Source organism: Peromyscus californicus, unplaced genomic scaffold (assembly GCF_007827085.1).
Source record: "Peromyscus californicus insignis strain IS unplaced genomic scaffold, ASM782708v3 Scaffold_6__1_contigs__length_162567912, whole genome shotgun sequence".
In the NCBI taxonomy this organism is placed as follows: domain Eukaryota; kingdom Metazoa; phylum Chordata; class Mammalia; order Rodentia; family Cricetidae; genus Peromyscus; species Peromyscus californicus.
In genome coordinates, this window is record NW_026294584.1 from 61,609,572 (window position 1) to 61,635,695 (window position 26,124).

A 26,124-nucleotide genomic window follows, 5' to 3' on the forward strand; every position below is an offset into this window, starting at 1 on the left:
CTGTTCCTTAGTGACGCCAGCCAATCCTCAATCATTTTGGCAAGCACAACTCCTGGCCCTGTTGGCGCTCTCAGAGAGAGGCTGTCTTGTCTGAGGACACATGTAGACGGCTAGGGATGAGAGGGCCGCCAGGCAGTGACCACGGGATCAATGCACAGAGAGGAAATCCCGTCGTTTGTTGGGTGTGTGCTGGGCCATTCCACAGACTCCCCTGGCTGACTAGTCACTGCAGTGTGGCTAAGTCTCTCTCCTTGGCTAGTTCTGACTGGGCAGCTACTATACACTGGAGCCACACAGCCAGCTGACCAGAGTGCCACACAGAGATACCTTATGACAACAAAGAACGGCTACCTCTTAGGGACAGGGTACAAGGAAGTGGGTAGAGAGGAGACATGGGAGTCCCATTTCCCCATTGACACCTTGGGGAGTCAAGAGCACCAGTATGGGATGCGCCCTGTGTAGGACACTTCCCTAATTGGCAGTCCCCTAAGCCTGGGGTTCAGGATATTAAGGTGCAGGGTGGGGGCATGCTGTACTAGCACTAGGCAACCTGGACTCAGTCATGATTGAGGCAGCATCTTTTTATCATCATGATGAAGTTTCTGTAGCTAAAAACAATATGTCAAAGTATGGTATGGGTCCCCAGGATCTTTGAAGCAGCCTAGGAGCAGGAATGATGGAGAATTTCCCATCAGCCTTGTTAGATGATGAGGCTGGGTGACAGCTAAGTTGATTTAAAGGAACATAAAAAGTAAGATCCTGTCTTGAACACAGCTCTTGGCTCCAGCTTCACACCCATCCACACTTGCACAGGTGAAAGTGATTGGTGACTCTCACAGGGAGGGAGTGCCTCATGCATCCAGTGTGGCTCCTGAGGGTAGGTCGATGTGTCATGGTTTCCACTGCCCTCTCCTCCTCTGGTCTACCTATTCCCTCATTAATGCCCTTCTGTCATGAAAGTAGCATCCCTCACTCACCTTGGGCCTCTGCCATCCTGTCCTCAGAAAGGGCCAGACATAGGTAGGAATCAAACTGAGGTTCTCTCAGGTGTTTCCATTTTTGAGCAAGGTCAATGTTGTGAAGAACTGAGTAGGGGCAGAGGCATGCCCTCCTGAGGCAAAATGGAAATGTTTCTAGATGACCATCACCTCGCTGGTCTCCTGAAAAGGTCTCCTTGGCCATCACCCACACTAGAGATTCCTCAGGACTGTGAAACAATAGCATTGCAGGTATCCCCAGGCCTAGGAGGGGCTGCTCTCTGTGGCAGGAGGGGGCACCAGGCTGCAATGCCCACGGGAGCTACCGGTTCCCAGCACCAGCATCTCTTTCCATCATACAAAGCTGCCCAGGCCAGGCCCTGCTTCCGAGCTGCATCTGGAGACTGCGGATGTAGGAGAGGAATGTGCTCTATAGTCCCCAGCCTTTTACAGCATCCGACACTGCACCACCGCTTAGGACAAGCCCCTCCTCCTGGGCATGGTCCTTCATCAGGCCCACAAGATGGGTGAGGCTCATTCTGAGCAAATGTCGGAGGAAGGCAAGAATACCTCCGTGACCTTTCCCTCTCAGCTGACTTTTAGAGCTAACCACAGCCTCTCTCTGGATTTCTGGGGCCACCACGAAAGCCCTACCTCCACCGAAGCATCTCTGCCTCAGCCTCAGTTCCTTTTGGATTTTCCATGCAGGAATGGCTCTGTGGAACATAACAGGGCAGAGGACCAGAGGACCTGACCTGGCTACACTACAGGCGCTGAGCTGGACGGCGCCTGGCAGCCCAGGCCCCAGGCCGTTTTCTGACAGTCTTTCTGGCTGGGGCACAATCACTGCTAATAAGGTTGTTTGGGTAGGGCAGGGTGGGGCCGGGGACTGACCGCCAAGTGAGCCTCATGGGCCTAAACCAATTTGTTGATTCAATTGTATGTGATTCAAATGCTCAGAGAATAGACTCCCTTTTTCCAGGATGGGAACTCGTGCCCTAATCCCAGGCTGGAGAGCACCCAGCAGCCACTCGGAGATGCTGCAGCCACTCCCTGTGGTCATTTTTGTGCTTGGGTCAGTGGGCGATAAGATGCCACTTCCCAACTGTAGGGGAAATCTGCAGGCTGCCTTGACCTGCTTCTTGGATGGCCATTATAACCCCTCACCTGCCCTCACCGCCATCACCTCCCATTCCTGGCCTGGCTCTGTATGGCCAGTACCCTTGGTTATGTTGTGGTTTCTTAATGGCAGGAAACAACTAAGCTGTGAGGCAGGGGAGAGCAGTGAGTTAAAGAGAGAAGGGCAAATGGGTGTGGTCAGGGAACGGGTCAGAGGAGAGGGATTATCTCAGCCCCAAGGCCTGTGGGCACAGTGGGCGGGACAAACTCCTGTCTGAGGTAGTGATAACACCAAAGGACCCAGCCATTTTCAGCTTCGCTGCTTTTAGCCTGGTCTTTGCTGTTCGGCATCCCAGCTCAGTTCACTACTCATCTCCCTCTTTCACATCACTCACTCACTCTGGGGGAGACTGGTGACGGCACACAGGCCGCCGTGAGGACAAGAGGAAGGAGCGAAGCCCAGAGGACTCGGGGACCAGAGCAGCCAGCAACATAGGAGGTATGGCCCTGTGAGGCAAGCTGTCTCAGGATGGCTCAGCAACATCCAACCCCCCATGCTGGTGTGATTCCCATAAAAGTAAACCCGGAAGGGTGTCTCAGACTCTGCCTGCTTTGGGGCAACTCAGGTGTGGTGGTGAGAAGCTTTGAAAAGGGGAGTCTTACCTTCCGAGAAGAGTGCTTTTCCGAACTCTCCACATCTCCATCCAGGAGTGGCATGGCAAAGGAGCTCAGGTCCTGGGAGGAAGAGAGAGCACAAAGTCAAGGCTATGGTCCCTTAGGACAGGTGTAGATACACTAGGAGGGTACCACCGCCCTCTCCAAGAGTCCTTCTAAGAACCAGCCAGTAGAGAGACACAGTTGTGAGGATCCTGGTAGGAATAAATATTTAAAGAGATACTGTGTTCCTTCCTTTAGCTACCAGACTATTGAAACAACAGAACAGAGAAATTGGTATTTCTTCTGGAATCTCAGCTTCCTGGGGAAAAGGCTATAAAACTTTGTGCTAGCCTTATCTCTAGTCAAGAGATTTCACATCATTCTGACAGGCTGTCAAGACCACCTTGCAAAACACACTGGAGTCAAGAGACAATGATGTGTTAATGATGGGTGGACTACACCTTAGCCAGGACGCTTACTTATGCAAACCTCTTGCCCTCTATTTAAATCTTAAGTCTCATGCCAAGACTCAGAGATGGCCTTAGAGAGGCATTTCTTCACAGTGTGGCCACGTCGAATGCTTACTTTCTGCTTTTGACTATTGCTTGTCTATTTGACTGGCGTACTGAAGAAGGTCTGAGCCTAGGTCAAGGATGCCAGGTTCAGCTGCCAGCCCTAGCAACTCCAGCAGCACAGGGGATGCTCACCTATATCCCCATTCCCTTCCAGAACATCAAGCTGAATGTCCAACAGCAGCCACCACCACCCCCAGCAAGCTAGAAGGAAGACAAAGTCACGGACCAAAGGCCTAAAAAGATAAAGAGTTAAGGCAGGCAGTCTGGAAGAGTAGCAGCCTATCTGGGGATCATGTGGGCAGTGGCTGATGAACAGGATTTTCATCAGGAACAATAGGAACAGAAACACGAGGCTTCTTTGAAGTAGTCCAAGGAAGTGTGTCTCCTGGAAAGATGACCACACCTGGGGAGGGTGGTATTGGAACCACCGATGAAGCGTAATGACAGCGGTGGAGATGAACGAGAGTGGGGTTATATCAGTTTCTTTTCCTACTGCTGTGATTAAATGCCCAGACAAATGCATCTTCAGCGAGAACGGGTTTCTTTGGGCTCATAGTTTGAGTACTTCCATAGGAAAGTCGAGGCAGCAGGAGCTTGAAGTGGCTGGTCACACACATCCATAGTCAGGAATGGAGAGTCATAAAAGGCACGGTTGTGCTCAACTCACCCAGGGAATGGTCTGCCCACTGTTAAGATGGGTCTTTAAAGAACCGAATCAAGATCCAGCCAAGCTGACAGTTAACACCAACCATTACAGGAATCTAGAGCAGAATGGGGAGGGGTGGGTAGCTCATCGCTGAGCCAGGTCTAAGGCAGAAACATCACTTTGCCTCTCTAGCCCTGCTCTTCCCGTGCCCTGCATCTGCCCTTGGAAAATGCCTGCACACCGGATGGAACCACCTGGCCACCCTCAAGTCGACAAAAACTGACGTCCTCAACACTTCATTTTTGTTTATTAAAAAAAATAATCGGAGTAAAATATATACAATAAAAGCTATCATCAGGTCTGTTTGTGTGTGTTGTGCTGGAATGCACTCAGGGTCTTACATATGCTAGACAAACACTGTCCCACTAAACCACCCGCATCCACGGTTACTTAAAGAAAGGTAACCATCTTTAAGTGTATGGATTCAGTGGCAGTTAAGTATACTTGCATCATTTTACATCCATCATATAACTGCCATGAGTGTGCTATGTCAGAGACATGGACATGAACACACTTTCCTGCAAAGTTAGCATTTACTGAATAATGACTCACTAGCTACTTCCGTTTCCTTGGCTGGAATTTGTCAAGTAGCCCCTATTTCCTCCAAAGCCAGCTGAGGTGAACACGGGTTCTTTCATTCCAATCTTAACTGCTAATATAACTGCTAATATTAACAGCTCACACATTATGTATCACACAGTAAATATGTCTGTGTGTATGTATACATGTAGGTAACAGAATGACTATGAAGGGTTCAGGAGGCCAACAGAGTTCAAGGAGTTTCAAAGAGGCCTTGATGATAAGGGTTCAAAGGGAGGCAGTGAAAGAGGTTAGATCAGATATGAACCCAGTCAGAGGCAGCGTGTGCAGACTCCAGCCAAGCCACATAGTCAGAGTTGAGCTGAGCCTCAGAGTTGAGTCAAGCTGCAGAAGTGAGGTGTGAGATGCTGGGCATAGGGGCTATAGAGGCAACGCACAGAACTAGGTCCAGACACACGGACGCTTCATCCAAGCAGGGACCAAGCCAAGCTGAAGTCTCAGACAGGAGTTCTCTGCCTACTGCACTTGCGCATGCTCTCTCTCTCTCCCCCGCTCTCTGTCTGTCTGTCTGTCTGTCTGTCTGTGTCTCTCTTTCTCTCTCACACACACACACTGGGGTAGTCTGCACAAAATGCCCCATAGACCATAGGCTCATGTATTTGAACACTTGGTGCTAAGTTCGTGGTGCTGTTTGGGAGGTTTCGGAGGTAGAGCCTTGCTGGGGAAGCATGTCATGGAGGATGGCTTTGAGAGTTTAGGGCTCCCGCCATTTCAAGTTGTTCTCTGCTTCGTGCTTTGGTTCAAGATATGAATTCTGCTTCCTGCTCCTGCCGGCCACGTTGGCTCCTTGCAACCATGCCTCCCTGCCATAACAGACCCCTGTCCCTCTGGAGCAATGAGCAAAATAAACTCTTGCTTCTTTAAGTTGCCTTGGTCATGGTGTTGGATCACAGCAATGGAAGAGTAACACAGGAATGCACACGTGCACCTCACTGGTCAGATGTCAGCTTAGTGGGACCATATCCCTCTTGGGGGCTGGGTGAGGAGGTCTCAGTTTGGTGTGCTGGGTGAGTTCTCATGCCTGGTTTTCCTGGTAGAATTTTAATACTCTCCTATGTGGACTCAATTTACTTTTATAAATTGATAGGATGGTATCTTTTCCCTCTCAGAAATCTGTCATTTCTCAGTCTGTGCCGTGGGTGGTAGTGGACAGATGGTGGTGTTTGTGTGCCCACCAAGTTGCAGAGTCATTTTCTACCCTTAAAATGGAGTCAATAGCTGCTTGTAAAATGGAGTTTCTCGGGGAGAGGCACTGCTTAAAACCATTATTCTACACAGTATGGAGTAACTGAGAGCAGGGTACAACCCGATCTCAACAATATCTGTTTCCAGAAACTTTTCATCTCTCTGAGAAGAGACTCTGTAATCAACACCAAATCTTCATCCCTCCCTCCCAAATCCCAACAAAATCCTCTCTAGCTTTTGTCTCTATGAATCTGACAACTCTGGGATCTGCAGAAGAGGAAACAGATGCTGTCTGCTTGCGCCTGGCTTATTTCAGTTAGCACAGTTCTCAAGGGTCATCAGGCGTCAGGCTGTGAGATATGGGCATCAGGTGCATCAGAACCTTTTTCCTCTCTTTCCTCTTTAAAGCTGAATTCTTTCCACTTTATGGCAGACCACAGTTTGCTTATTTCATCTATAAGTTGATGGGCACTGGAGACGCTCGAACCTTTGGCTCACCCCCAATTCACAAGCTGAAATCCTGACCCCCAAGTGTTTGGAGGTAGGCTACTTAAAGATGTAATTAAGTTGAATCAAGATAATTAGCACGAGTACTAGAAGGAGACATCAGAACATGGACACACACACGGGGATGAACATGTGAGGACCAGGCAGAAAGTTCCAGTTAGAAACCCGGGGGGGGGGGCGCTCAGAGCAATCCACTCTGTCTACAACCTTGACCTTAGACTTCTGGCCTCCAGACCTGTGAGAAAATGAATCATACTTTGTTGTAATGGCCTAGCAAACTCAGAGAACAGGCTTAAGAAAATCTCTGCATGGCTTTGCTTTTGGTTCTGTCTTGGTGAATATAGAGACATAGAATTGCTGGGCATAAGATGATTCTATGTGGTTATAGCACACTAGTATACTGTTTGCTACAGTGGTGATACCATTGTACTCTCCCATTAACAGCACACAAGTTTCTATTTCCTTTGTCCATATATATGTATGCACCTACCTATTCACCTACCTGTTTACCTACCTACCTACTTACCTACCTATTTATCTATCTATTAATCATCTATCTAGTTCACAGTACTGGGGATTGACCCCTTGTGCATGTTAGGCAAGTACTCTATCCTGAATTCTGTCCCCAGCAGGAACTTCCCTACATTCTAACCAACCTTTGTAACCTCCTGTCTCTGTCACAGCAGCCATCCCACTAAGTGTGAGGTGGTATCTCCCTGGGCTAGTCATTTGCATTTCTCTGGAGCCTACCAGCTTTTTGCTTGCTATTGGGTGGTTTGTTGGTCTCTGGGGAAAGGTCTGTTGGGGTCCTTTATTTTTACGACAGTTATCTGTTGTCACAGGGCTGTAGGAATTCTTCATAAATCCTGGACCTATGAGTGCAGGCATCTTCTCATCCCGAGTGCTGCTTCTTCACACTTCCGGCTGTGCCTGCGGACGCGCAGATCTCTCTAATCTGGTTTAGTTGCCTTATCTATTGTCCCTTTTGTTCCCTCTCCTTACAGTGCTGTATTCAGGAAACCACTGTCACATCTAGAATATTGAGGCTTTTCCTAGACACTGTTTTTACTACAGTACATTCAGGCCTCTGATTCGTCGAGAATTATTTTTTAACATGGTATCAAGTAACCATGCCACTTTCTCCTTTTGCATGTGGGTGTTAAGTTTCTCCAGTGCTGTTTGTTGAAAATAAGGCCCTTTCCTCACTGAAATGTCCTGACATCCCCCATCAAAAGTCAGTTGCAGGCTGGAGAGGTGGCTCAGTGGGTAAAGGCCCTTGCTGCAAAGCCTGATGGCCTTGGTTTGATCCCCAGAGCCCTATGTTGAGGGGGAGAGCTGACTCCTGCAAGCTGTCCACTGATTCCACACCTGTGCTGTGGCATGTGCGCACACACACATGAACTAAATAGAGTGGTAGGGGGTGGGGGATGAGAACATAAGGGGACGGATGGTTGAGGTGGAACAGGGATGGAGTAGGAGAGCAGTGGAAGAGATATCTTGAAAGAGGGAGACATCATGGGGATAGGGAGAAACCTGGTGCTAGGGAAGTTCCCAGGAATCTACAAAGATGACCCCAGCTTAGACTACTAGCAATAGTGGAGAGGGTGCCTGAACTAGCCTACCCCAGTAATCAGATTGGTAAATACCCTAACTGTCATCAGAGAGCCTTCATCCAGTAACTGATAGAAGCAGATGCAGAGATCCACAGCCAAGCACCAGGCTGAGCTCCAGGAGTCCAGTTGAAAAGAGGGAAAAGGGATTCTATGAGCAAGGGGCATCAAGATCATGATGGGGAAACCCACAGGGACAACCAAACCAAACTAGTAGGAACTCATGAACTTTAGACCAACAGCTGTGGAGCTTCCATGGGACTGGACTAGGCCCTCTGCATAAGCAAGACAGTTGTGCAGCTTGGTCTGTTTAAGGGGCCCCCTGGCAGTGGGATCAGGATCTATCCCTGGTGCATGAGCTGGCTTTTTGGGGCCCATTACCTATGGTGGATGCCTTGCACAGCCTTGATGCAGGGGGAGGGGCTTAGACCTGCCTCAACTGAATGTACCAGGTTTTGCTGAATCTTCATAGGAGGCCTTACCTTTTTGGAAGAGGGAATGGGGGATGGGTTGGAGGAACGAGAGGAAGGAAGAGAGGGGTTGGTATGTAAAATGAATAAAAAAATTTCTTAATAAAGAAAAATAAATAAATACAGTGTGAAAATGTAATTTGATCATGTCTTAGGGTTTCTATGCAACTTGGACATGAAAGGGTCTATTTCATCTTACAATTTATTTCCATCACTGAGAAAGTCAGGACAGGACCTCACACAGGGCAGAAACCTGGAGGCAGTAGCCAATGCAGAGGACATGGAGGAGTGCTGCCTACTGGCTTGCTCCCTATGGCTTGCTCAGCCTGCTTTCTTATAGAACCCGGGACCACCAGCTCAGGGACGGCCCCACCCACAATGGGCTGGACCCTCCTCTATCAATCACTAATTAAGAAAGTGCCCTACAGGCTTCCCTACAGCCAGATCTTAAGTAGGCATTTTCTCAATTGAGGCTCCCTCCTCTCAGGACTCCAGCTTGTGTCACACTGACATAAAACCAGCCAGCACAGACCATAAATATGAGAATTTATGGGCTCTCTATTTAGCAATGTGTTGTATGTATTCTGCTTGGAATGTTTCTCAATACCTCAAACTCTTCAGTCCATGGTCCCTCTTCCACAGCTTTCCACTCACTCCCAGGGAGCTGACTGGAGTTTAACTACTTAGGGGTGGACAGTGCCAACCTCACCTCCGCAGCCCTTAGCATAGCCTGGGCCTGGCACTTCATGAACAGCCCAGGCAGGCCTGCTGCTGCCTTGATCTGCTGCCCTTCTCCATCCTACCCCGGACTCTCGCTCTTCCTGCCTACCCACCCTCGAGTGCTGGTTTGGGCAATGAACGCCCCCTATGTAGCAGCAAAGCCTCACTCAGGTATCTGCCTGGTCCCACTCTGAGGCAGAGCTAACTTCTCTCTCATCTGTTTCTGGTGCTTCAGATGTGTCTTTATCATGGGATACATAGCTCCAAACTAAAATCAGGTTTATTTCTGTAACTCTGAGTCTGTCAAGGGCAAGAGGAAAGTCATTCACCTTGTCCTTGTCTGGGTCACCCTGTGACAGGCAGTTGGTGTCTAATGTGTCTGAATTACGTCCTGACCAAGCACCCGCTCTCCCAGCAGCCAGTGTGGAGGGCGGGCGTGCAGGGCGTGCAGAAGGCTAGCCAGCAAGCAGGCCCACGTGGTTGCAGGTCACTGGTAAGGGGGGTGGGGGTGGCAGGGTGGTACTGACTCTCTAATTGCTACTTTTAAAGAGCAACATTCCTCTCCAGCTTCTACTATTTGCTCAGTGGCTGCTGTTTCCTGTGAAAAAGCCTGTCTACAAACACTTGAATGACCACCCCAAGAAGCTGAATGCTTTAGCAACTGAGGCAAAGTGGCTTGGGACTTTAAGACAAGATGTTCTGCACACAGCTGGGACCAGACCACTCTCGTCAAGTTTTGCTTGCAGTAGCTTGAGCTCATGTAAGTGTCTGATCAGGCCAGCCATAGCTCCTTGGGTGGTTCGGTCAAGCAACCCACCAGGGAAGTCCCCTGGCACTGGTGACTGGCTTTGCTGGAAGATTCCCATGTTCCACATTCCAGGACTCTAATCTGGGCTCTCATCTCTCAGTGTTCATCAAGATACCTGTACACCTTGGGGGGACTTCGTGGAAAAATCTCTCTCTGCAACCATGGAAACGAGTCTGTTGGCTTGTGGAACAATGAGGTCCTGGCTTCTCTGCTCAGCCAACCTTGCAGATGGCTAGGGCTCCTGGAGCTTACCCTGTGCACACAGGGAAGTTCTCACCCCTACCTGAGCCTCAGGCTCCCCTTGCTGCTGGTGTCTGTCTGCTACAGGCCCCAAACCTTCTGCTCACAGGCACAGACATGGTGGCAGCATCTTCCTGGGCTGCATAGAGACTGGGAGATGTGGGAAGGGAAATGCTAGCCAGAGGGCACTGGGAACATGCACCAGCTGCATGGAATGTACTAGACCAAGACCACTTGATGGCCATCTGGGTCTCTGGAAATAGTGAACTTTCAGGATATGGGTGGCTAAAGTCACCAGTTAGGAAACACCAGGAACCCTCTGAAGCATAAACCAGCTTTAAAGTCAGTTCACTGGATCCCCCAGCCTCACCTATCTTTAGAAATACTGGCAAAGCCAAGTGTACCATAAAAAAGTTTTAAAGAGAGTGCCACTGTTGACCTGTGTGTTGTAGGGGTGTTGTGTGTGCATGGCGCTGACCTGTACACATGCCTGTGGAGGTCAGAGGACAACTTCACATGTCATTCCTCAGACAGTCTCCACCCTGATTTTTGAGACTGGGCTCTCAGTGGACTGGAACTCATCAAGTAGGCTAGCCAGAGAGCCAGAGAGAGATATGCATGTCTCTGCCTCCCCGGCACTGAAGTTAAAATTGCTTTTTACGATGCTTACCCTATGTTATCGAACATGAAGAAACTGAGCTGGTGACTAACTGGAAGTTTAACCCCTACTGACTAGGGTCAACGGTATTAGAAGGTTATGCTACTGCATGCTACTGGAAGAGAAAAGCAAATACCAGTATCTCCCAGCTATAAATCCTATAACCTACAAAGATCACCTGCAAGATATACTCGTGCAAGATAGAGTGGCACAAATGTTGTTAGTAACCAACCACTTTTACATTGGACTTGAGGGCTACTCCATGAGCTGGGGCTACTCCATGAGCTGGGGCTACTCCATGAGCTGGGGCTACTCCATGAGATGGAACCCATACCTGACACTGCTAAAGTGGCCAAGAACCTGAAACTGGATAGGTTATAGGATTAGGATAAAACCTAATTCTGCTAAAAAGAAATATAGCAATAAAATGACCCGTAATGACATATATCTGGGTCTAGTGCCTTGCTCAGCCCTCATCAGAGAAGCTTCTTGCTGTAGATAGGAATTAACACAGAGACTGGACAGTGTGGAGAGGAAGAGACTTTAGTCCATTCAGTCCTAAATATGACATGTCTTCTTCATCAAAGCTCTTCCCTTAAGGCTCAGGGATCTTGAAGAAGAGGGGGCAGAGAGACTGTAAGAGCCAGAGGTGATGGATGACTATAAAATATATTGCATGTATGAAAAAATAATTAAAAATATGTAAAAAAAATTAAAAATAAATAAGTACGATCTGCAAAGTGGGCAGTAAGTAAAAGGAATAAAATAATAAAGATAAGAACATAAATTAATGGAAATAAATAATAATAAATAAATTGCTTCTCAGTGCCCTGGCTTTTTTGCATGGATTCTGAAGATCCAACTCAAGTCCCTGTGCTTCTGTGGCAAATACTTTACCAACCGAACCATCTCCCCAGCCCAAGTTTTTGTTGTTTTTTGAAACAGAGTCTCATGTATCCCAGACTGGCCTCAAACTTACTGTGTACCCAAGACTAGCCTTGAACTCCTGATCCTTCTTACTCTACCCACCCCCCAAATTCTAGAATGACAGTGTGTGCATCACCACACCCAGCTGTGGACTAAATCCTCGGCTGTTCCTCAACATGTCCCTATAGCAACAGCCTTGCTATAGCAGGGAAGGCTGGTGTATTATCCCAGGCTACAGATGAAGATGATGCAGGTGAGAGAGTTTAAGCCATGTCCCCGATACTAGACAAAAACAGAGCAGCACAAGGTGCTAGAGCATAGCTCTCCGCCTGCTCCTGGCTCAGAGACCTTTCAACCTCTGGGTGAGTGTTCCGGGAATAGAGGCCGACAATCAAGGGTCAGAGGCTTTGAAGACAGAGTTCTTGGCACAGCCAGCATACCTGCCACCTTACCCTCCTAAGAAGAAAGGCCCTGAGGATTTGTACTACTCAGTGATTCACTCCCAAAGAGGGTTATGATACAAACTTTCTTTTAAGCTCTTCTGTGTAACTAAAAGTAGCAGATGCTGTTGTAAAGTACAGAAAGATACAAACACCCCACCTCAACTGAAGCAATCCCTCCACAATCAGTAACGTTTCGTATTGTTCGCCACCTGGATACCCTTTCCCCCAGCCTCCTCTTATCTCTTATCTCAGTATTTCCCCATAAGATAAACAGACTTGGGAATGCTTATAACTAAACTACCTGATTCTCGGATTCTTTAAGGCTGGGTGTGTTCTTCGCCTGATTTAGCCCTGGCCATAAAGAAGGGGCACGATCTGGCCTGTGTGCCTGAAGTTCTCTGTCTTTACAGAACTCCACTGTTGTTGCAGCTGGGACACCCCAGAAAGAGGGCTGACAAAACCACAGATACTGGACCAACAGGACAGCTGCCAGGGTCCCCTGCCTCTGAAGGACACAGGGTCTTAGATGTCAGAGTCATGGTCGAAAATTCTGTTTTGAGTCCTACAGGGTTAGGAATACATCTGGGATGACTTTCATTCTCTACCCTGCTGAGCAGACCTAAGGACTCAGAGCACCCCCTGGAGCTACCTGGGCTGTGAGCCAAGGCTCCTTCCCAGGCACAAGGACAGAGAAGTGAGGCTCTGCTCCCTGTTTACTCGGGGGGGGGGGGCGGGTGGAGGGGTGTGGGGGTGTGAGGGGATCTTGGGCATGTTGGCACTGCAACTTTCCTTTCCATCTGTCAAAGGAGACGGTTTAAGAAGATGATTTCAGCTTGCATGGTCTGTTTTCAGCTGGACAACAAGAGGGTTCAGGAGCTTAAAGGAGCCTTCTAAGAGGGTATCTGAGTCACAGAACTTGTTATGCTTCTGCACTTCCATGCTTTAGCTAGCTCCCTCGTGAGGACAGGGCGAAGGAGCCTGCCTCCAAGGATGCTCCACAGAGGAAGTATTAGGACAGTTCCGCTCCTGGCTTCCCATCTCTCTATGACTCTTGATCATCGTCTTAAACCCAAACCCTTATTTCCTTGATTGACATCTAAGGCCCTTGAGCCTAAGGACCTGGATATCAGTACAAAGCCAGCCCAGGACACTTGTTATGACCCTAAGTGTGACCTCCTGGGGTTTCTATCTGGACTTCCTCTTTCTACCTGGAGGCATGGATATGGTGGGCGGCTCCCATGTCTCTAACTGCGTCTGAATCTAAGGTGTCATTATGGTTTGAGCCTGCCTCACTGGCCACAGCCCTGGCAAGCTCTTCAGGTGGGAGGTGGCTACACTGGGCCAGTCTTATGCAACCCCTGAAAACCACCAAATGGGTGGTTCTTGGTACTGATGGGTGGTGGGTGAAGGCCAGAGCCATGGTCAATTGGAGTCTTTGAGAAACTCTCCTGTTATATAATTGCTCTCAGAAGAACAAGGAACAAATACGGAGTCACCAGAACTGGGTAACAGAGGGGCAGTGGCCAAGTGAGGGAAAGCCTAGACTCAGCCTTTGGAGAATGCAGGTTGATGGCTTCTGACTTTGGTCCAAGAGACTTCCTGATGTCAAACCCATACTCCCACCCCCACCCACCCACATGGACACACAATTTTTCACTCTCACAGTTACCCTCCTCCCTCACCTAGACCTGATTGACACCTGGCTTTAAGGACAGTCCTTGCCCTGGTATCCCCAATTCCTCGCCAGTCTATGCCAACAGTGGCTTCTCCAGTATGCCAGCAGGACCAAACAATAAACTCCTTTTGTTTGTTTGTTTGACTAAGACTCTTGCTATACAGCCCAGACCGATCCTCCTGCCTCACCTCCTGAGCGCTGTGAGGACAGTTATGCGCCATCATACCTGGCAATATATTTCACTCTCTTTCTTGTATTAGTTAGTTTTCTTGGCATTTCACCAAATACCTTACAGAAGGAAGGGCTTGTTCTGCTTCACAGTGTGAGGACACAGTCCATCCTGGTGGCAAAGCCATAAGGTTAAGAGCTCGAGGCAGCTGGTCACATATCCGGGTTCAGAAAGCAGGGGAGGTGGATACTGTTTTCAGCTCACATTCTCCTTCGTATTCAATCCGGGATCCCAGCCCATGGAATGAGGCTGCCCACAGTGAGAGGCATCTTCTTACCTTAGTCAATCCAACCTAGAAACTGCCTCACAGACACGCCTAGAGGTTTGTCTCCTAGAGCGTGTTAAGTAGACAACCATGATTAGTCATCGCCTTCCTGAAAGTGAGCACTGCAGAGTCCCCTATCCCCTCCCTCCTGACCTTCCCCTCATCCCCTGCTAAGATCTCACACACGAGAAATCATCTTTACGTCTCAAGAGCCTTGGTATTCCAGCCTTCGAACCCTCCACACCACAAGGTGTTAGCTGTGACAATCACAAAGGCTGTCACAAAGGCCATGTGCGTCCTTTATACTCCCAGCAACCGATGGACCGATGACCACGCTGTGGAGAGGGCAAAGGTCACGCGGGTTGTGGAAACGAGAATGGTCGCTCATCTTCATCTGAGCCCGGTGGCTGCTGCCTCCCTCTGACAGGAGAGCTGATTCTCCCTTCTCCAAGCAGAAGGCAGGGTGATTAATGACCTGCTCAGTCATTCTAAAGAGGTCTGACAGAGCTTGCAAGCTACTCCTGGTGTTTCCTGCACTTGGCCAGAAGAACCTCCTGGTTCCCTACATTACATCTGAGGACACTGTCTAGGGGAAGACGTGTCTTCTCTGACCTGCTCTGGACTAGTCATGCTGTGGGATACCAAAGAAGCACCCACATCCCCTCCACGTTTCCAGGCCACCCCTCAGGCATCACCTAGCTCAGGCCCCACAGCAGCCTCTTACTAACTGTTCTCAGGTAGGGCTGAGTCCAGAGTCTGCCATCACCATCACAGGAGACTGGTAACTCCAGGCAGTCTGCTAACCACAGAAGGTCGGTGACTCCAGTCCGCCTAGTGTCTTGTCTCCTTCCAGCCTTGCTTGAGACCCTCCTGGGAGAAGTGAGAGCAGGGACAGGGGTGCTCACAGGGATTGAGTGGGTGGAAGCCACAGGGGTCTGAGTCAGTCTCCATAGAGGAGGCGGCAGGGAACCACCTGGGGAGGGCCCAGGATGCACAGGTGTGACAGTCAAGCCACGCAATCTGCACATCTCCTGTGACCACCTCAGACATCTTGACTGCTCCCTGCAGATGGTACTGCCTGGTTATAGGTTGTTCCTTCCATCCAGAACAACTTTCCTCTCCACAGGGGCCACTGCAGACCCTAGCCAGAGAAAGGGAAGAAGGGGTATCATGGAACATGGAGCAGGTAACAGCTAACTGGATACGTTGCCCTGGCAAACCCCAAGTCCACTGACTCTCTCAGGCAAATCACGGTGGTACTGGGAGCATGCCCTGCAGATGTGGCTAACATTGGCAGTCAGTGAGCTACAAGGAAAGCACCTGCTCTCCAAAGCATGGGTGGACCACTTCCAATAAGTTGCAGGCCTGGAGTGCAAACAGAGGCTTCCAGAAGAAGGAAAAACATTGCTTCAAGATCACAGCATCTACTCGTGGGTTTCTACATGGTCAATCTGCTCTGTGGATTTGGGAGGCCCTACTCCAACAGGCTCACATGGAACCCTATAAGTAAAAGGTTTATATCTATTATAAAAATTTACATATTGTATATAATCAATACATTGTTATGTGATTATCTATCTCCTTAATATGTGTATAAATATATTTCAAAATAGAAGACAGAGCTATGGATACATATCTATCTCTTTTCTATGTATTTCTTTCCATCCACCCACCCATCCACCCATCCATCCACCTGTCCATCCATCCTTCCACTCAACCATCTTCTTTTGGAGGCCCTTGCCTCTACAGCATCAAGGTCTCCTATCCCTGAGATGGGGGAACACAGCAGAGATCTAGGAAAACAGTACGCATCGTTTGAAGGTTCTTGGGCTACCTGCAGCGAGAGCATCTCTCAGCTGGCAGGTGGGTACTGTATCTGCAGAGTCATCTCTTTCCTGAGAACCAATGTAATATGCAAAGGGAAGGGATGTGTGAGGGGACAAAGGTAGATGTGAGGGGGTGCTTGTCCTGGGAGTATCCATACAAGCTGGAAACAGTCAGTGAATTACTATGGAAGAACATTTACTGTGTGTAAAGGAAACACCCAACCTTCTCTCTGTGCCCAGCCTGTAAAATGGGATGGTCATTCTTTCCTCCTAGCTGGAGCCATGTCTGTCTCATCCTGCATCTCAATGCATGGGGATGTAACTGAGTACACCTTCTCCCTCCACACACCACCAGTCAGCAGGTTGACTCTTCGCCTCAGGGTCTCTGGCTATTCCACACTTCCAGACACAGGGAGTCCCTGAAAGGACCCTGTCTTTCCCTCTGACAAATGGGCACTCTGACCATGCTAATGAGCTCGTAGAAGGGGAGAAGAGGCCACAGATAACAGCTCAAGACACCATGATAAGAGAATTGTGTTCTAATGGGTGGCTTGGCTTGCTCAGGCCTTCTGTAGCAATTACAGGCAGGTAAGTCAATGGCAAGATGGTCCTTAATTGCCAGGGCTCTTTTCAGCTCTGACACCCTGTGATTTTACTAAGATCAGTCCTTAAAAGGTCAGTGCTGGGACTCTTGGAGAGGGTTTATTCACTTGCAAAAGGCCAGCTGCCAGCCAAGGCTGTGCCCACCTCAGAGTCAAACCTTTGTGGGCATCATAAGCATCTTGCCAGAAGCTGTCCAGTCCACAAGCTCTCTCTCACTTTAAAGGAAAATTCCAGTGATGGGGGAACACAAGATGCTATCAGGCCTGTCCTTTGGTGTACAGTCCCAGAGGGGCCTGAGACAGACCAAGGCTCCCCACAACCTTCTTCTCTACCTGTCCTGCCTCATGCTCCCAACAAGTTAAACTCAGTTCATTCTGGAAAGGGAACCAGAATAAAATTGGGCTGGGGAACATTTTTTAATAAGGCCACGTGTGGCTCTGAGACACACACACTTCTACACTTGGGAGGATGCTGTGCAGAAGAGGACACTTCCTAAACAGGTACTTAGGGAACCCTCTCACCTCTCCTTCCCACCACCTGAATGATGTGGGGCTCTGGGACATGCCCCAGAGCTGATGGCCAATGTGCTCCAGCTCTGCCATTTAGAATGTGCGTGCCCAGCGTACTGAGCCAGGAGATTCTTGTCAAACTCTCCTCAAGCCCAAGGATACCTCCCACCCTTCTTGTTCACCCTCCTGCTCTAGGTCAGGCACACGAGACGAGATGTTTTGAAAAGCACCAAAGAGTTCAAAGGAAAAAGAAAATACCAAGAACAAAAGAAGAATAAGGGGGCGTCCCTCCACGACCAGAGGGGAAGGCCTTCCTTTACTTGCTCTCTTTCTCTCTCACCCTGGGCTTGGGGATGGGAGGCTGCTCCCGAGCAGTTGACTGTTCTTTTCAGACTGACAATCCCAACCTGTTGGTGGACCATGACATCGATTCCGCTGATGGTGCAGTCACCAAACACTGAAGGGGAACGAAATTTCTGTCTGGAGAGATGGCTCAGTTAGGAAAGCGTTTGCTGTTCAAGCTTGAGAACCCAAGTTCAGATCCCCAGAACCCTGTAAAAGCAGGGCATAGTAGCACACACCTCAAACTCCAGCCCTGGAGAAGCAGAGAAAAGCAGATGCACGGAGATCACTGGCGGTCAGTCTAACCAAGTCGAAGAGCTCCAGGTTCAGTGAGAGACCCTGAGTCAAAAAATTAAGTGGAAAGTGATTGAAGCAGACACTGATATCAAACTCTGACCTCCACAACAGAGCACATATGTACATGTGTATCTGTACACACACATGCACACCTACATGAACATGTGCCTATACCACAGAGAAAGAGAGAACACATCTTTGTTACATAAAACTTGTATCTTGATTATTTATATGAACATAGAGCGTCAAATACCCTACTTCTCACAGTGTTATAGACAAGAAAGTCTGAATGACTCTGCCTTAGAAAAATTTGGGAACAGTGTAGTCAATTTCAAGCAGCAGAGAAGAGCAGATCCGTCTCTAAGATATCAAGAGACGCACAGAACAGCAGATGTTGGTTCTCCTGCCCTGACCTCTTCTATGCTTTGTGCCCAGGAAAATGTGCATAGAAAAAGACTACAGACTTCCATCCTTCGCCCACTCCAGGCAGGCAGGCAAGGGGGAGTTTCCTTGCTCCTCACCTCCCTGGCACCTTCTTTGGTCCCTCTCCTGACCTGCTGCTGTCTCAGTCACTGTGGAGAGACACCACGGCCAAGGCAACTCTTATAAAAGAAGCATTGAACTGGGGGCTGGCTTGCCGTTTCAGAGTTTAGTCCATCATCATCACGGCAGGGAGTATGGCGTCACGCATGGTGCTAGAGCAGTAGTAGAGAGCTACATCCTGATCCATGGGCCAAGGGAGAGAGACACTGGTCTAGCGTGGGCTTTTGAAATCTAACCCCCAGTCACACACTCCCTCCAACAAGGCCACACCGACTCCAACAAGGCCATACCTCCCAAACAGTGCCCCTTCCTGGTGACTAAGCAGTCAACTCTATGAGCCTGTGGGGCCCATTCCTATTCAAACCACCATCCCTGTGACTAGAGGCTCTGCTGTTCTGAACACAGGTTGTGTACCTATATTCTCTGAATGAGAACATTCACTCCTGCAGGGAAGTTCCTCAAGACTCAAAAAAAATAAATTCTTAAAATTTAAAGTAATTTTTGAAATAACATAATAAGATAGCAGACATCGAAACATGGCGTCACGTCCTCTGTCAGTCAGTCACTGGGTCCGGGCACCTCACCGTTTGCTGGTCATTACAGCAGGAGACAACAGAAAGACCGTGACCTAGCCAGGAGCCTGCCTGGAGCACCTCAGAGGCATCTGAGGTCATTGCTTTATCTGGAGACGGGAGCCTAACGGCCAGTCCACAGCCTGGTTCCTTGCAGAAGGCAGAGGAACAGGACAGGTGCCTTCTCCGGAAGCTGGCAGGTCTGGGGATCTTTGTAAGACAGCCTTGGATATATAGGATAAATAAGGCACGTGAAACTTGCCGGCTGGCCTTGCAGGGAAGGCACTGAGAAGCAGGCCCTCAGTTCTCAGGCTGCGGCCAACACCAGGCAGTAGCTGAGAAGCCCTAGCACACATGGGGTGGAATACAAATCCGAGGCCCTGCTGTGCAGTGGGCTAGTGCTGGGCCTAACTGGTGCTGCATAATGCATAACACTGGCTTCCTAGTAGGGGACGCGTGGTTGCGGATGAATCTAAACAAGGACATCACCAGGTTTTTGTTTTTTGTTTCTTCTGCCAACAAGCCCATTCCATGCTGGAGGGGCTTGTTATATAAAGAGGGGAGGGAAGAAAATGCTGGGGTGTGCAGCCAAAGTCACCAGACAAGATCAGCGGTGGCTCCTCCGGCGGGGTTCCGGCAGGGAGTCAGGTACAAAAAACAGGGGCTTGTTTATGGCTTTGCTTTTCCGAGGAAGAGAAGAGCCTGTTTCTCACATCCCAAGTCATCTCTTGGAATTGAGTTTGGATCATTCTGGAAGGAGGACCTCGTCTCTGCAACGTCCTTACTGCCCCTTCCTCACGTGCAGGACCCAGCCCCCTTGGGACGAAGAAGAAATCTCCCTGAGTGTCTCTTCCGTAGCTAGACTGCTCTCTGTCAGGCATCTTTAATTCCAACTGAAGTCTCATAGAAGACTCTGTCAGGTACTGCATGTGGTGGCCCTAGGGCCAGGGGACTCTGGATGGGTTGTCCCCTGAAGAGTCAGGAAGAAAGCAATTCAAAAGTCTCAAAAAGTCCCTGAAACGCACAAGACCCTTCCCTCCAAGGACCACTGAGGAGCCTGCAAAGCCTGTAGAGAGCTCCAAGGCTCCAGTCTCCATGATGATCACCTGTGCTGGGCTGGGCTTTGGTGATGCAGCTGTCCTTGGTTCATTTCTGCTCTGGCAAGTAACCCCTCGCCTATGACTCCTGTAAGTAACCCCAAGCAACTCCTCATTCACAAGGTTGGACTTTGGGAGTATCCTTACTGTCTGGAGTGAATAAACATTTGTTCATGTCTCTCCAAAAGTAGTGTCATACAACACCCCCAAAATGTTCATAGCCTGGGTGAAGGGAGGAGGGGACTGGACATACCTCGACTGAATCTACCAGGTTGAGCCGAATCCCCAGGGGAGTCCTTGCCCTGGAGGAGATGGGAATGGGGGGTGGACTGGTGGGAGGGCAGGGGGGGGGGAGGAGGAGGGAGGACAGGGGAATCCGTGGCTGATATGTAAAATTAAATAAATTATAAAAATTTTAAAAAGTTCATATATTGGAAATATGATCCCCAAATTTGTACATTAATGCTAGTTAGAGGTAGGAGCTTTGGGAGGTGATTAAGACTACATGAACTCCAGAGGGTGGGGCTCCTACAATGGATGGCATTAGTGGCTTTTTAAGAACAGGAAGAGAGACTTGAGCCACATACCGGCTCCGTCTCATCATGAGATACTTCACCAGCTTTTGACGAAGCAAGAAGACCATCCCCAGATGCTGCCACCATGCCTCTAAGATTATGAGTGAAATAAACCCTCATTCTCTATAAATGACCCAGCCTTGGGCATTTGTTATATCCATAGACACAAAAAAGGACCATATGCTCATGGCCTTTTGCCCTTTACAAGGTCCTGTATAACATGAGAGCATTGTATCTTAGGACCGTGTGCCCAAAGTGAGTCAACCCTGAATAAATAAGGCAGAAGAGTGATGGAGGATGATTCCTAACATAAGTCTTGGGTCTCCACATGTACAAGTACACACACAAGTGTGTCACACACACACATACACACTTATATACCACATGCACGTACTTGAAGATGGAAAAAGAAAGAAAAAGAAGTAAGATCCTTTGATGTCCAAGCTCAGCTGATAGTCTTGCAGCTTCCAGTAGATCTGGCTCTAGACCTCTCTCCACCCTGGCGCTGGGAGAGCCCCGCCACTGTGTAACTGGTCTGACCGCCAAGCTGCTACATTATGGGGAAGCTCATGCCACCAACGTGGAGAAGGTTCCACAGAGAGGGGGCTGTACAGCCAGCATGGCGGCGTCAGATGTGAGAAGGAAGGAGCCTTTAAAATGTTCCAGCCTTAGCCACTGACAGAGAACGCAAGTGAATCGCTATGCTCAGCTGAGCCAGGCTGCCTGAGAGCCCTGAGAGGCGATTCCAAGCCTTGTGTGTGAGGGTAGGGAGGCGGGGGGGGGGGGGGGGGGGGGGGGGGGGGGGCAACACATGACCCAAATGCTAAGTACCCTGTCCAAGTTACTTCAATTTCTGTTTCCTAGTTTAAAAATCTAGACTCATAGACATTCCTACCAGAAAATGCATTCACACATGGAAGGATATAAACACGACACACCAGAGCTAACACAGAGATTACTGTGCTGCGTGGGAATCATTTGAAAAATGCCAGTCATTACTTTAAAATACTTGGCTGATTTTAAGGGCGAGAAGCTATTATTATGGCGCCCAGTGGGTAAGAGACAGACTCTTCTTTCTCAGAGCTTTGATTAGAGGGAAGAGGGGAACTCAAGCCATCACTCACAAACACAGTGAGAGGCAGTGTGGGTAGGCAGAACGAGAGAGAGGACAGACACGCTGAACCCCTGGTGACCACATTAGTGACAGAGAAAGGTCCCCAGTTAGCTGAGAAACATTTTGGGGTGCTCTGTAGTGAGCTCGAAAATTGTTCAAAAAAGAAAGAGGAGGAGGAGGGCAGAGAGGCGGGGGGGGGGGGGGGGGGAGGGACGGAAAGAAAGAAGGGAGGGTGGGGTGGAGGAGAGATGAAGGCGGGCAGGCAGGGATGGTGTGGCTGGTGCTCTGTGGTCCAGTGTGGGGAGAGAACATGAAGGAAGGCTGCTGGTGGCCCCAGCAGCTTTCTCTTTGAAGGGGTGGAGAGGAAGCGTTTCCCTGCGAGTGCTTAGGCGGCCAAGCACAGCTCTGTCTCTGCACTCAGCTGGACTCTTAGCAACTCTGGTCACACTGACTGTCTAAGGCTGAACAGGAAGACTGACATCAGGAATGACTACATGAAATTGTTAATTAGCAAGTGCTTCCTATGCAGTCTTTCAAAACTGAGGCTGATGGAAGGGAACAGAAGCCCTGAGGAAATCTGAAAATACATTTCAGCAGCCAGCTGTGTTGGTCAAGTCTGTAATCCCAATCCTCAAGAGGCAGAAGCAGGAGGATTGCTCACAGGTTCAGGGCCAATCTGGTCTAGATAATTAGCTCCAGGCCAGCCCAGGATACATGTTGAGACCCTGTCTTATAACAACAAAAGCACACTACAAAACTGTATAGTGGCACACACCTGTAACCCCAGTTCTCGGGAGGTAGAGACAGGAGGACCAGGAAAGAATTCAAGGCCATCCTGGGCTATCTGAGACACCGTCTTTTAAAAAGTATATAGCAGCTAGAGACATGCTCACTCGCTGTCACACCCAGTGAGGATCTGTGCTAGGTCTGGAAGCAAGGGATATGTGGGGTAGACAAAGATAAGACATGGGACCCGTGCTAAACCGTCTCAAGATGGTGACAGGGAAGGGATTGACTATAATGGAACACTGTGACCTTTTGGGGGTCATGATGTGGTGGCTACACATTTATGTGCATTTATCACAACCAAGCTAACTGTGCTTACAACTGATGGGCCTCACAGCATGTGAATAGCACCCCAGTCAAGCTGGCCTACAACTGACCAGCCAATCACCACATATCCATGTGGTGGGCAGCAGAGCAAGCCATCTGCTGAATGTGGGAAATGCCTACACTCTGCATCCTGGGATGCTGAGCCAACTTTTCCACACCGTGGGGGCAGAATCTTTAGGAAGCAGCTGGGCTTTGGGTGATGACTCTACATCATCTCACAGAAGCCTCCAGTTCGGTTGGCCCCATGGACCTGCCATACCCTGATGAGACAGAGACTCGTACCTTCCTCTCCTCCACAGTGCAGGACTTACTTACAGCATTACATATTCCAGAGCCTGGCTGTACTGTCTAAGAAGAGCGATTTGTTAGGCATGAAAGCCTGAGTTTTCCCCCAAAGTCAGTGCCGGACAGTGTGAGATGTCACAGGCCCACATAAGTCCTGACACCGCCTGTAGCCAGACCCCCTTATTCAGGTCAAGGCAGTGTTTCAAGATAACTCAGAACTCATTACGCCAAACCCTCCTCTGTGTTGGCAGCTACTGGATTAATCATTCTCAGAAGATGACCCTACAAGCTGAGGAGTGAGAAGAGATGAATTTGCATGGGGTAGAGATCACCAAAGAAGGATGGCACCTGGGTTAGGCCACTGTGATCAGTGTTAACTGTCAGTTCCACAGAATCTAGAATCACCTGGGAGATGATCTCGATTGTGTTAACCGAGGCAGGAAGACCCACTCACTCTGGACCACACCATTCCCTGGTTGGACCCTGGACTGCGTAAGTGGAGAAGAAAGCTGAGCAGGCACTCATCACTCTCCGCTTCCTGGCTGTGGGTGTGATGTCACCAGCTTCCTCAAGATGGCGCTGCCTTGACTTCCCTGATAAGACAGACTGTACCCTTAAACTATGGGCTGAAACAAACACCTTCTCCCTTGAGTTGCTTTTGTTGGAATATTTAATCACAGCAACAGGAAAAGAAACTAAGGCAGTCACTTTTGGAAGCAAGGTGGTAGGGATGCCCACACATGGAAAGGCCTATGCGTGAGGAGGCCTGAAGGTATGGCTCCCCCGGTACCAGCTCTCTGTAACCTGACCCATTTCCCTCTAGACAGGTAAGACACACAGGGCTTCCAAGCTCCCAGAAGACAGTGGGTGGTTACTTAAAAGTATGAGAACTGTGGGTCTTGGCTGGGTCTCTTGTGTTTATACACCTGGACTTAGGAGCCACCATTCCAGACTTTATCCAAGCGGCCATTACCAAGACCCTGAAATCCCTGAAGCGCCCCAAACTGGTGTGTGGTGCTCAGGTTTACTTTACTGTCAAGTGCATATGATGGTACGGGACTGCACTTTTGTGACGGCACTCGGGCAAGGCGTGGCTGGTAGCTCCAGGACTCTGGATTAAGCACAACATGGAAGCGTTTGGGATGACTGAAAAATGCACCCCAGAGTTTTGTTTTTGTTGCTCATCTCTGACATGCTCATCTCTCACAAGCACAACTGGAGAGTGGGATTTGTGTGAAGCTGCTGGACTCAGTGACAGGTCAGAGCCTGACAGGAAGAGCTGGGGATGTGAGCAGGAGAGAACGAGAAGCTGGTCCTTAGGGCGCATGAGGCTTGCCCGGGAGCCTGTCAGGTCCATACTCAACACACTGGGGGAGCTCAGGATGTCTGTTTTATGGGAAGGGTGTGACACAAGAGACAGGCTGTGCTGGGACATACACTTGAGCTCTGGTCCACTGGTGAAAAATGGGAAAGAGCTGATGGCTTAAGACAGAGGAAGAAAGAACAGTTCTCATACACCAAGAAGGGCTTTGGAAAGGGAGAAAAGAAGTGAAGAGGGAAACAGAGGTTTCAGACACCTCTCCACAAGCATCTCCTCAGAGGTGGCCCTTGTAAACACAGTGTCCCTGTGGCAGTATGACTCCATGCCCTGGTTCCAGGAGGCTTGGGAGCCCTGCTGAACAGCAGCTGGTGAGGCCAGCACAGGTTCTGGGCGAGCCCGAAGGAGCCTGAGTAGAAGAGAGGGCCTGGTTCAAGGCTCTCCCAAGTGTCCCCTTCCCCTTCAGGATGATCTCCCTCTCAGTTCTCCCCCTGCTTGGTGTGTTTGGAGACTGACTGGTGAGCGCATGTCAGGGCTCTGGATCTGAGCAGATAAGTGTAGGATGACTCAGAGAGAGTGGGTGGTGGCAGATGCCTGTAGCCAGCTCTGAGCCAGGCCTGGCCAGGTCCTTGGAGCTGGTGTCTGACATTAAAGGACAAGTCCCGCCAGCCTTCGAGGACTCTGTTCCAAATGAATGACTCCGGCCAGGAGCAGCCCCTTCCCACATACTCCACCTACCAATGGCACAGTCAGTAGCAGGGCCATGGAGAGGCCATGTTCTGTGTGGCAGTAGTAATCCAACAGGCTTCATTCCCACACCTGGCTGTGTTTGGAGGGTGTCTGTGCAGGCTGCCAGCTGTGGTCACTGGTCTTTCCCTAACCTTCTAAGCATAGGAATCCATCTGCCAAGCTAGGTGGAATGGCTTTGGGTACCAGAAACTCTGGGAAAGAGTAACAAAGGATGACAGTTCACTTACCTTTTCAATAAGCAAAAATCACCCATCTGCTGTTTCCTGGGGAAAATATTTCTAAGCATGTCTTCGCACTTCCCCTGATTTGGTAAGAGCAGGAAGAATGGCCTATGGCTGGACTTTGTAGAAAGTCCCAGAGCTCCCACCTCTGAGCCAAGCAGGGCAGAGCTTTCCCTGCCTGAAAGAGGAACAGAGCCCCACACTGCTTGTGGGGCCCTGGTCAGCTGGAGGCACTGTTCAGTCCTTATCCTACAGGACAACATTTTGTTCAGTGTCCCTGACATCTTTTCCTGAACATAAGCCATCCCACTCTGGGATGTGTCTACCTGGGCATTTCCAGGAAATCTGAGCATTCCACAGCCTGACAGGTTTGCATCCCAATTTCATATCCAGTCTACAAAGCATGATTCCGTATGTGACTTGGTCAACACAGCCTGCATATCACAGAGACTGCCTGCAGTAAGGCCAGCTATTTGCCTGCTGGAAAAGCAATAGGCTCATGCTTTCCTGAGGGTTGGGGCTTCAGACCTTCCCAGTCCCTGATTCTCTCCTCCAAAAGCAATGAAATGCCATTTTAGGAGCCCTCAA

General features: G+C 49.5%; 1 protein-coding gene and 1 long non-coding RNA gene across 8 annotated transcripts in view; one reads left to right on the forward strand and one right to left on the reverse strand.

Moving 5' to 3' along the window:
- The window catches only part of LOC128098401 (uncharacterized), a 58,744-nt gene extending 45,857 nt beyond the window's left edge, over window positions 1-12,887 (forward strand). Inside the window, exon 5 of one of the 2 annotated variants that reach the window (XR_008214240.1) lies at window positions 9,694-12,887. This is a non-coding gene — a long non-coding RNA (uncharacterized LOC128098401). Of the gene's footprint in view, window positions 1-3,482; window positions 8,401-9,693 lie in introns of those variants that run through there. The other variant, XR_008214242.1, reaches the window with a different exon arrangement.
- Prkag2 (protein kinase AMP-activated non-catalytic subunit gamma 2) overlaps window positions 1-26,124 on the reverse strand; it is a 393,524-nt gene that overhangs the window by 188,194 nt on the left and 179,206 nt on the right. For all 6 annotated transcript variants that reach the window (XM_052719488.1, XM_052719485.1, XM_052719487.1 and 3 more), the window contains one exon: window positions 2,760-2,831. In XM_052719488.1, coding sequence (XP_052575448.1) covers window positions 2,760-2,831 — 72 coding nt within the window. The remainder of the gene's footprint in view (window positions 1-2,759; window positions 2,832-26,124) is intronic.